The sequence below is a fragment of the Nerophis ophidion genome, linkage group LG08 (genome assembly GCF_033978795.1).
Source record: "Nerophis ophidion isolate RoL-2023_Sa linkage group LG08, RoL_Noph_v1.0, whole genome shotgun sequence".
NCBI classification, from domain to species: domain Eukaryota; kingdom Metazoa; phylum Chordata; class Actinopteri; order Syngnathiformes; family Syngnathidae; genus Nerophis; species Nerophis ophidion.
This window is the reverse complement of record NC_084618.1, coordinates 41,914,773-41,927,056: the sequence shown is the minus strand read 5'-3', so window position 1 is coordinate 41,927,056 and position 12,284 is coordinate 41,914,773. Positions and strand designations below refer to the sequence as shown.

General features: G+C 39.1%; 1 protein-coding gene across 1 annotated transcript; it reads right to left on the bottom strand.

Moving 5' to 3' along the window:
• Positions 1 to 1,428: 1,428 nt before the first annotated feature.
• Positions 1,429 to 12,173, bottom strand: LOC133557797 (transmembrane protein 238-like). The gene is made up of 2 exons (XM_061908600.1): positions 11,511 to 12,173; positions 1,429 to 1,668 (listed from the first exon to the last, which is right to left on the bottom strand). Exon 1 carries the CDS (start codon positions 12,046 to 12,048, stop codon positions 11,515 to 11,517), a length of 534 nt encoding a protein of 177 aa, XP_061764584.1. The 5' UTR covers positions 12,049 to 12,173; the 3' UTR covers positions 1,429 to 1,668; positions 11,511 to 11,514.
• Positions 12,174 to 12,284: the final 111 nt, after the last annotated feature.

Genomic DNA, 12,284 nt, shown 5'->3' with positions numbered 1-12,284 from the left:
TTTTATACAATGTATTTTTAACTATAGAAGACCTGTTGTAAACCAGGGTTTCCAAAGGCCTTCAGGCACTTTCTTCCTGGATTTGACCAAAGGAAAGCAACAATGAAAGACAGAATTAAAATACTTAATGAATGTCTGGTAAGCATGCTGTACATCACAATGTTCATAATCATTGTCCCAGGAAAAATTGCCTATCAACCTCTCAAACCGTTCAGTATTCCTAATGTTAAACATTCTACGTTTAGGGCTGTTGGTTGCTTCCACATGTTCAGTCTTATTTGGCAAGGAAAGATGGAATACAGGGAAGTGATCTGATGAATCATTTACCAAAATTTCTGATTGAGCTACATTACATACATACATATATTATCAATAAGAGTTGTAGAAGAACTCGTAACTCTTGATGGCCTGTAAATCACAGGATAAGGACAGTTGGAGTACATTGTATTCAGAAAATCAGCATTTGATACATTATCTTTTTTAAATAGATCAATATTATAATCCCCTCAAAGGAAACATATCTTATTTTCTTTATTATTACATCTAGTGTTGATGCAAGAATAGCATTGAAGCGTGTTATATCTTTATCAGGGAGTCGATAGATACATCCTACTGTTATGTTCTTACCATTAAAGAATGAACATGAAGGAATTTCAACAAAGAGAGATTTTAAAACCGGTTGAATGACACTCAAAAGCAAGATCATCCCTCGCATAAAATTGAAGGCTGTTATGGACAAATTGTCACACCACGTCTTACTCTTTCTGATCTACAGGAGTGAACAGCATTATATGAATGGTAAATGGGTTGTACTTGTATAGCGCTTTTCTACCTTCAAGGTACTCAAAGCGCTTTGACACTACTTCCACATTCACCCATTCACACACACATTCACACACTGATGGAGGGAGCTGCCATGCAAGGCGCTAACCAGCACCCATCAGGACCAAGGGTGAATTGTCAAGCGTTTTTGTTGATTCTGAGAGAGCAATGATTTGACATTGTTAAATATTTCTATTGATTTCTATTATGAAAATGTTTAAAATACAACCAGCCATACGAGTGCATGTGTACCTCAACCACCTCCCAAACAAACACCACACTATGCAATTGCATAAATGATACTGTAGATGAGGGATTGAAATTTTTTTTCCCCCTAGCAAATTAGTAGATGAATGTATATATGGGCGCTCTGATGTGGGAAAGGGGTCAAATTAAATAAGCTTTGCTTCTTCCCAATCCTTTTCGGGCATGATGAGATGTGAGGTAATATTGTATTGTCTGATGTATTGTGTTGTAAATATTCATGTTCGAAATAAACTAAGAAAAAGAAAGAAATTAGGTACCACAAGGTACCATTGGCAGTGACCGCACTGTGTGCACCCATGTATCTCCCAATACACAACACAAGTTTACACTGAAGTACTGTACATTTAACTATTGGTCAACTTTATTCTAAAAAAAAAATAACATTTGTCACAAAAAGAAAAACACAGAGAATCACTATTTACATTAAAAAAAAAACATTTTCTTCTTCTGCTTGCATCCCTTCTGCTTTTAGTTGGAGTGTGTCCCTAAATAAGAAATCCTCATTTAAAAATAAAAAAAGTGTTCTGTCTTTAAAAAGCAGTACTTAAAGTCCAGTCGATATGTTAAGGGTAATTTGACCTGCGAAGAAGAGGAGGAATATCAGTGGCATGAAACATTATTGACAGAAATAAAAGTAGATGCACATGAACAATTTTACAAGCCTGTGCTTTACTCTTTAAAGAATATGTATTGTTGGATGAAAAGATGATGACACGGGTGGTAGTGGTGTCGTGGTGCTGATTAGATAACAATAAGCCTGCAAAACCTGTCAAATTTACTTTACATACATTAAAATTAAGCACAAAAGCCAAAAAAGCTCAGTCAAGGGATAAACAGTATGTGCAACACTAACAGAAATATGGTACACATTTATTAACCTACCATATTAAAAATACTTAAGAGTTGGACAAAGTTTATAGACCCACAAAGCAACGTCGTGGGAAAATAGGTCATAACGCGCCTAAAAAAGTAAAGTTCTTTTTTATGAATTCCCAGAACAAAACAGAAATAACCGAAGGCCAATGGATGAAACCATATCATAACATTTAAGATTGTTCTGTAAGAGTAGCTCAAGGATCCATATTGGGCCTCCCATTTCCATTTTAATTGCCTTTAAAATCTCCCTGACATTTGTTAACGTGTAGACATTTGTCAGACAATATATATATATATATATATATATATATATATATATATATATACACACATACTATATATATACACACGTGCCAAAGAAGTTGGGAAAGAGCATGTTCACCACTGTGTAACATCACCTTTTCTTTTTCCAACACTCAAATGTTTGGGAACTGAGGAAACCAATTGTTGAAGCTTTGAAAGTGGAATTCTTTCCCATTTTTGTTTTATGTAGAGCTTCAGTCGTTCAACAGTCCGGGGTCCCCGCTGTGCTATTTTACGCTTCACAATGCGCCACACATTTTCGATGGGAGACAGGTCTGGACTGCAGGCGGGCCAGGAAAGTACCCGCACTCTTTTTTTACGAAGCCACGCTGTTGTAACACGTGCTGAATGTGGCTTGGCATTGTCTTGTTGAAATAAGCAGGGGCGTCCATTAAAAAGACGGTGCTTGGATGGCAGCATATGTTGTTCCGAAAGCTGTATGTACCTTTCAGCATTAATGGTGCCTTCACAGATGTGTAAGTTACCCATGTCTTGGGCACTAATGCACCCCCATACCATCACAGATGCTGGCTTTTGAACTTTGCGTCGAAAACAGTCTGGATGGTTCGCTTCCCCTTTGGTCCGGATGACACGATGTTGAATATTTCCAAAAACAATTTGAAATGTGGACTGCCCCCTTTCCCAACTTCTTTGTCACATGTTGCTAGCATCAAATTGTAAAGTTAATGATTATTTGCACAAAAAAATGTTTATCAGTTTGAACATCAAATACCGGTATGTTGTATTTGTAGCATATTCAACTGAATATGGGTTAAAAATTATTTGCAAATCATTGTATTCCGTTTATATTTACATCTAACACAATTTCCCAACTCATATGGAAACAGAGTTTGTGTGTGTATATATATATATATATATATATACATACATATATATATATATATATATATATATACATACATATAAATATGTATACACACACACACACATATATATATATATACACACATATATATGTATACACACACACACATATATATATATATGCATACACACACACACACACACACATATATATATATATATACACACGAATATATATACATACATACATACACATATATATTTATAAATATACAAATATATATATATACACACACACACACATATATACAAACCCCATTTCCATGAGTTGGGAAATTGTGTTAGATGTAAATATAAACGGAATACAATGATTTGCAAATAATTTACTAATAGATTGCACAGTACATATTCCGTACAATTAACGACTAAATGGTAACACCTCAATAAGTTTTTCAACTTGTTTAAGTCGGGGTCCACGTAAATCAATTCACGGTGCCTTGTAGAGGTGGAACAGATCAAAAAACTCACGGTTCGGATCGTTTCTCTTATCAGCAAAAAAAAAAACACTTTTAAATTATTAAATTAAAATATATAAACTCAAGTTCAAGTGCACAAGGCATAACATCTTCTTTTTAACATAATTAATGAAAAACAGTGCCACATAAAAAGGCATTTCTCCTTTCTTTAAACTTGGACCAATGACCATTAATTAAAAAAAAAAACAATTTAAAGTGCAACAGAAGAATGCACAACAGCTTTCTTGACATATAGGTAGTGAAATAAAGCTGGACATCTGGAGTGATGCTGCTGTCTACCACACTTGGAGGCATGGATTGTAGAATCCTTTCTTTCCGTGGCAGGATCATTGACACAGATGGTGAAGTTTCAGTGCTCAGCAGAGATGTAACAGTTTTGAGGGGTTTAGGCACCTGGAGGACCTCCTCTGCCACTCTCACATCATCATCAGACAGGGTGATGATGTCTTTGACATTGGTCTTCAGGGTCTTGTGGGTCAATGCAGAGCCTGCTGCTGCAACATATCAAAAGTGCAGTTCCACCTTGTTGGGACAACATGTATGAGCTTATGAGTAGCCAGCTTTAGCATTTCTTATTTTCTCTTAAGCACATAAGCAGCTGTTGTGCTTTGGTGGAAGTAGGAAGCCTTCCTGATCCTCCCAAGGAGGCGCTCCATCCTATTGACTGAGATGTGATGCCAAATTCACTACATGTGCAAAGCACCCTATCTGTGGCCCCAGTCCTGCCTCATTCACTGCAATTATTTTATTTTTGGCATTATCACTTGTGACTGGGATATCTTTATATTCCATTCTCCTCCACTGCTTGGGTCAGTACCTGCGCAAGGTGACTCTCGTAAAGGGGCTTGTCTTCTCATCTCTCGTCTGCTGTGATGAAAAGAGCGCTATCGTTTGATTCTTTTATGAATCTATTATGGGTCTACGGAAACGGTGACCAAATCTGCAGGGTCAAAAGTATACATACAGCAATGTTAATATTTGGTAACATGTCCTTTGGCAAGTTTCACTGCAATAAGGTGCTTTTGGTAGCCATCCACAAGCTTCTGGTTGAATTTTTGACCACACCTTTTGACAAAATCTGTGCAGTTCAGCTAAATTTTTTGATTTTCTGACATAGACTTGTTTCTTCAGCATTGTCCACATGTTTTCATTGGGGTTTAAGTCAGGATTTTGGGAAGGCCATTCTAAAACCTTAATTCTAGCCTGATTTAGCAATTCCTTGACTTTTTTTGACATGTGTTTGGGGTCATTGTCCTGTTGGAACATCCAACTGGACCCAAGACCCAACCTCCGGTCTGATGATTTTAGGTTGTCCTTAACAATTTGGAATTAATTATCCTTTTTCATTGTCCCATTTAATCTCTGTAAAGTTTACACAGCGAGTTTGTGTGTGTAGGTTGGGAGGGAATGGTATGATAATAGATATACCGACACAAGTATACGCAGTAGGTCTGTACGATAATTTATTCCACTCAGCTATAGATTTATTTTTATTTTTGCATCTGTAGTGGTGAAACAACTTTTATGTATGAATAACCCCAAACTACAATTTTCTTATGTCTAGAAACCTAAAATGTATGTTGTTCAGTCCAGTATAAAAGGTTAAATTACCTTGTTTACTTTCTCAACCATCCTGTAGAAAAGTCTTTTAATGCCATCTTTTTACAAACCCCAAAATCAGTGAAGTTGAAACGTTGTATATAGCGTAAATAAAAACACAAATACAATGACTAGCAAATCCTTTTCAAGCTATATTCAATTAAATATACTGCAAAGACAAGATACTTAAGGTTCGAACTGGTAAACTTTGTTATTTTTTGCAAATATTATCTCATTTAGAATTTGAAGCCTGCAACATGTTTCAAAAAAGCTGGAACAAGTGGCAAAGGAGACTGATAAAGTTGAGGAATGCTCATCAAACACTTATTTTGAAAATCCACAGGTGAACAGGCTATTTGGGAACAGGTGGGTGCCATGATTGGGTATAAAAGTAGCTTCTTTTTATGAACAAATGAATGAGCAAATTGTCGAACAGTTTAAGAACAACATTTCTCAACAAGCTATTGCAAGGAATTTACGGGATTTCACCATCTACGGTCCGTAATATCGTCAAAAGGTTCAGAGAATCTGGAAAAATCACTGCACGTAAGCGATGATATTACGGACCTTCCATCCCTCAGGCGGTACTGCCTCAAAAAGCGACATCAATGTGTTAAGGATATCACCACATGGGTTGTGGAACACTTTAGAAAACTATAGTTTGTATCTAAAGTTTGTAGCTACATCTGTAAATGCAAGTTAAAACTTTACTATGCAAATCGAAAGCCATTTATCAACAACGCCCAGAAATGCTGCCGGCTTTGCTGGGCCCAAGCTCATCTGAAATGGACTGATGAAAAGTGGAAGTGTTCTGTGGTCTGACAAGTCCACAATTCAAATTGTTTTTGGAAACTGTGGACATTGTGTCTTCCGGAACAAAGAGGAAAAGAACCATCCGGATTGTTATAGGCGCAAAGTTCAAAAGCCAGCATCTGTGATTGTATGGGGGTGTATTAGTGCCCAAAGCATGGGTAACTTACACATCTGCGGAGGCACCATTATTTCTGAATGGTACATACAGGTTTTGGAGCAACATATGTTGTCATCCAAGCAACGTTATCATGGACGCCCCTGCTTATTTCAGCAAGACAATGCCAAGCCACATGTTACAATAGCGTGGCTTCATAGTAAAAGAGAGCGGATACTAGACTGGGATGCGTGTAGTGCAGACCTGTCTCCCATTGAAAATGTGTGCCTGGCTTCATGGTGGCAGAGGGGTTAGTAAGTCTGCCTCACAATATGAGAGCCTGAGTAGTCAGGGTTCAATCCCGGGCTCGGGATCTTTCTGTGTGGAGTTTGCATGTCCTCCCCGTGAATGCGTGGGTTCCCTCCGGGTACTCCGGCTCCCTCCCACTTCCAAAGACATGCACCTGGGCATAGGTTGATTGGCAACACTAAATTGTCCCTAGTTTGTGAATGTGAGTGTGAATGTTGTCTGTCTATCTGTGTTGGCCCTGCGATGAGGTGGCGACTTGTCCAGGGTGTACGCCGCCTTCCGCCTGAAGGCGGAGATAGGCAACCCCGTGACCCCAAACGGGAATAAGTGGTAGAAAAAAGGATGGATGGAATATATAGCCTAAAATACCACAACGGAGACCCCAAACTGTTGAACAACTTAAAGCAAGAATGGGAATGAATTCCAACTGAAAAGCCTCAAATATTGGTCTCCTCGGTTCCCAAATGTTTAGTGAGTGCTGTTAAAAGGAAAGGCCATGTCACACAGTGGTAAAAATGCCCATGCCAACTTTTTTGCAAAGTGTTGCTGCCGTTAAATTGTGTGTTAATGATTATTTGTCTATTCAATATAGTATAGTTTGAAAAGGATTTGGAAATCATTGTATTCTGTTTTTATTTTACGAATTACACAATGTGCCAACTTCACTGGTTTGGGGTTTTGTAAGTTCTTGAGCACTGCAGCAGTGTTGCTGTAAAAAAGCCATTTGCATTACATTTTGTTCTCTGCGTGCGGCCATCTTTCCTCAATGCCCCGACGCAATTCACATAAGTCAACGTATTTACATCATTGGTGACATCGAGCAAATCCACGAATCGCCTCATCTCTGTATAGAGCACTGCCAACTGCATTGCGATCGATCCACCACAGTTACATTTCACAATACTTGTACAGTGAGGCAAAAATGTATTTAGTCAGCCACCGATTGTGCAAGTTCTCCCACTTAAAATGATGACAGAGGTCTGTAATTTTCATCATAGGTACACTTCAACTGTGAGAGACAGAATGGGGGGGAAAAATCCAGGAATTCACATTGTAGGAATTTTAAAGAATTTATTTGTAAATTATGGTGGGAAATAAGTATTTGGTCAACCATTCAAAGCTCTCACGGATGGAAGGAGATTTTGGCTCAAAATCTCACGATACATGGCCTCATTCAATCTTTCCTTAACACGGATCAATCGTCCTGTCCCCTTAGCAGAAAAACAGCCCCAAAGCATGATGTTTCCACCCCCATGCTTCACAGTAGGGGAGGTGTTCTTGGGATGCAACTCAGTATTCTTCTTCCTCCAAACACGACGAGTTGAGTTTATACCAAAAAGTTATATTTTGGTTTCATCTGACCACATGACATTCTCCCAATCCTCTGCTGTATCATCCATGTATTCATTTTGGTATAAACTCAACTCGTCGTGTTTGGAGGAAGAATACTGAGTTGATCCCAAGAACACCATACCTACTGTGAAGCATGGGGGTGGAAACATCATGCTTTGGGGCTGTATTTCTGCTAAGGGGACAGGACGATTGATCCGTGTTAAGGAAAGAATGAATGGGGCCATGTATCGTGAGATTTTGAGCCAAAACCTCCTTCCATCAGTGAGAGCTTTGAATGGTTGACCAAATACTTATTTTCCACCATAATTTACAAATAAATTCTTTAAAATTCCTACAATGTGAATTCCTGGATTTTTTTCACATTCTGTCTCTCACAGTTGAAGTGTACCTATGATGAAAATTACAGACCTCTGTTATGTCATCATTTTAAGTGGGAGAACTTGCACAATCGGTGGCTGACTAAATACTTTTTTACCCCACTGTATCTAATATATAGCATTTAGAAGACTCAAGAGAATGTCATTTTTGTCTCTACATGTTTACAATTCATCATCTACTCTCTGTATTGCGTGTGGTCGCTGGGGGAGCAATCACATTCAATAAATGCTGGATCTTTATTTTGACTGGGTGGATAATTTTCTCAATAGCCCAAACCCACCAAAACACACGCAAGCGTAACACGCACGGACGCGAACACATCCCAAATATAAGAGTCGCCAACATTTGGCTCCCCAACGCAATAAAGCTGACATGAATCAAGGATAAATGCTGATTTAGAGGGACTGCTTGCAACATTTACACAGATGCCTAGAGGGCGCCAACTTTCTAATGTATTTTACACAGTATACGCCGCTTTTTAGTTCTTTTTTCTTTTTGATTGTCACACACACACTAGGTGTGGCGAAATACGTAGTGACGTAATTAATAATGAAATAATTATGTACCTATGTGATGACGTATTTAGGTACGTATGTAACACATTCTCGTGAGTTAGCTTTACGTGTTGCTAGCCAATTACTGTCGTTGAGTATATATTCTATCATTACAACAACAAGACGGAAAATTATCTGTTGCGTCTGTTTGCCTGCTTTTTGTATGTGTGCAAGCGCTTCCTGCGGGTACGTGTTGGCAAGACTGGAAAAGTGACCACCCTAAACAGCAATCATTTTATTTGGACCGGAAAATGTTTTTTATTACATAAGCTTTATAATTGTGAAAAATTTGTCACACAAATGTGTTTTGTTAAACCACTAAGGGAAACATTGGGGTTCTTGTTATATTTTTTGCTTTGAAAAATGTCACTGTGAGGAAGTTGCAAATGGCACTTTTACTTAATTCGGAATTATTTTACCAATAACCCTATAGTAATTACTAGACCAGAGGCATCAAACTCATTTTAGATGGGGGGCCACATGGAGAAAAATCTACTCCCAAGTGGGCCGGACTGGTAAAGTCACATCACGATAACTTATATAAATACAACTTCAGATTGTTTTCTTCGTTTAAAAATAGAATAAGCACATTCTGAAAATGTACAAATCATAATGTTGTTGTTGTTTTTTTTTAGACACACATGTTGTCTTTATTTGTCACTATTTATATTTCATGAATAAATTATGTGATAATGTGTTTATTTTTTAATCTATAAGATAAAAGAATATATACCAAAATTACAGTAAGTTATTTATGTAGTTTGATTATTTTTCTCGACTGGTGCACTAATATCGTGTGATTTTTTTTTTCTTTTACATATGCAGCATCATCTACAAAGATACAAATAATTGCTATTGCGACGTCTAGTGAACACATTTAGAACAGCAGTTTCTTTCATTCAAAAATTTTGGCTCATTTTCATACTTAGCCAACTCATCCGGCCATACGTTTGACACCCTTGTATTAGACTCGTATTACTATTAGACGGGGACGGTGTGGCGGGGATGGGAGAGTGACCTTGCCAGCAACCTGAGGGTTCCTGGTTCAATCCCCACTTTCTACCAACCTAGTCACATCCGTTGTGTCCTTGAGCAAGACACTTCACCCTTGCTCCTGATGTGTCGTGGTTAGCGCCTTGCATGCAGCTTCCGCCATCAGTGTGTGAATGTGTGTGTGAATGGGTAAATGTGGAAATAGTGTCAAAGCACTTTGAGTACCTCGAAGGTAGAAAAGCACTATAGAAGTATAACCCATTTACCGTTACTTTACATTTGGCTATTGGACTCATTTGAGGCTTTTAACAAAATAAACGATTAATAACTACAATGGCATAATTGTTAAAGGCCTGCTGAAACCCACTACTACCCTCTACGCAGTCTGATTGTTTATATATCAATGATGAAATATTAACATTGCAACACATGCCAATATGGCCTTTTTAGTTTACTAAATTACAATTTTAAATTTCTCTGGAGTTTCGTCTTGAAAACCTTGTGTAATGATGACGTGTACGCAACACGTCACAAGTTTTTAGGAAGTATGAGGGCTGCACACACACTCAGCTAAAAGTCGTCTGCTTTAACGGCATGATTGCACAGTATTTTGGAGATCTGTGTTGCTGAATCTTTTGCAATTTGTTCAAAAATATTGGAGAAGTCACAGTAGAAAGATGGAGTTGGGAAGCTTTAGTCTTTAGCCACACAAACACAAGGTGATTCCTTGTTTAAAATTCCTGGAGGTGAAACTTTACTATGGATGAGAGCGCGGTCAAGCAAACATGAATCACGACGGAATGACAACCAGCAGGTTTCGGTGAGACAATTGTGGTAAAAAGTCGCTTCTTACCGGAGATCAGCTGAGCTTGTGCCGTCCATAAAGCTGCCGTCGACTCCCCTGAGACATTGGCGTCAACACACCCGTGGACAAACCCTTCCGACGATCAGGTACTATTTAACTCAGTAAAACACTAGCAACACAATAGAACGATAAGGGATTTCCCAGAATTATCCAAGTAAATGTCTCTAAAAACATCGGAATCCGTCCCAATGCAATCGCGTTTTTTTTTTTTTTTTACTTATTTTTTTTCTAGTCAGTCGCTATTAATATCCTCAAACACTAATCTTTCATCCTCGCTCAAATTAATGGGTAAATTGTCGTTTTCTCGGTTCCAATAGCACTTTTTGTTGGAGGCTCCCATTAAAAATAATGTGAATATGTGAGGAGCCACCAAACGTGTAACGTCATCGTCTGCGACTTCCAGTAGAAGCAGGGCTTTTCTCTTAGCACCGAAAGTTGCGAACTTTATCGTGGATGTTCTCTACTAAATCCTTTCAGCAAAAATATGGCAATATCGCGGAATTATCAAGTATGACACATACAATAGACCTGCTATCCCCGTTTAAATAAGAAAATCTCATTTCAGTAGGCCTTTAAAAGATGCAAATGTAAAGGTTGATGCTAATTGCAAGGTTCTACTTTACATTAAATTTTGGAAACTAATTGTGAGTTTACAGTACATCATGGCTGACTAACCTTTTTCCCACCTTGGATCACATTCTGGAAAAAATCAAGATGGACTAAAACCAATCCAATATGCAAAAAAGTTATTCGTATAAAATAATCTATGTCCGCTTTGTGTTATTAGCATCAACTTTTCTCCTTATGTGGAAAAAAGGTGTGAGAGCTGTACTTTGGACACCCCTGGCCTAGATTATCCGGTGGCCATTAAAGTTGCCAAAACAACAATGGAATAATGGTTTCTGTACAAAAGTCATACGCACCATTTTAGAGAATCCTCTCTGCTTTGTCCTGCACAGACTGCAGATTCTCACCAGAGTTCCTCAACACCCCTAGCTCCATGTTTTTGCGGTCAGGAGCGCACTCGGTCCCGCCGTCAAACCCCTTGTTGTGGTGACCCGCGGGACAGGTGCCATTCCGTTCCAACGTAATCCTCGAGTGCGCGTCAGAAGACGAGATCCCGTTCACGTCCTTTCCATAGTTGTTCTTCTCCAGAGACTTGATGGCGCTTCTGGACAGCCTCTCGGAGATCTTCCTCGCCCAGTGCGTGAAGCGGGCGTCCAGAGAGCTTCTTCTACGGTCGGCTTCCAGCCGCACGTTGCCGGTGTACCACAGCACCCACCACACCAAGCTGAGGAAGATGACGAGCGAGCCCGTGTAGATGAGGAAGTCTCCGTAGAAGCGTCCGTCCACGTTCAAGTTGCCGAAGATCCCGACCAGAAGAACAATTAGACCGGCGACATCAAAAACCACGGCGAGGAAGAACATAGGCGCGCAGTTTCCCACGCACCTATCCGCCATGGCTTGGCGCGCGTAACACCACTCAACCCTTGGAAGTCTTTTTCTGAACGCACATGTCGCTGACTTCACACCTGTACGATGTCCCGTTCACCTGCCAGCAAGCCCCGCCTTGCTGTATGACGTCACCGCAAGCAGAGTCCACCCTGCGACCTATTTAAATGTGCTGCGTTCACGGACATTGTGTGACTGACATCTTGATTCAATCCAACTGTCAATAGTATCAATATCAACTAGCG

Excerpts from the sequence above, each read along its gene's own strand:
- LOC133557797 (XM_061908600.1), bottom strand. The coding sequence starts at position 12,048 with ATGGCGGATAGGTGCGTGGGAAACTGCGCGCCTATGTTCTTCCTCGCC.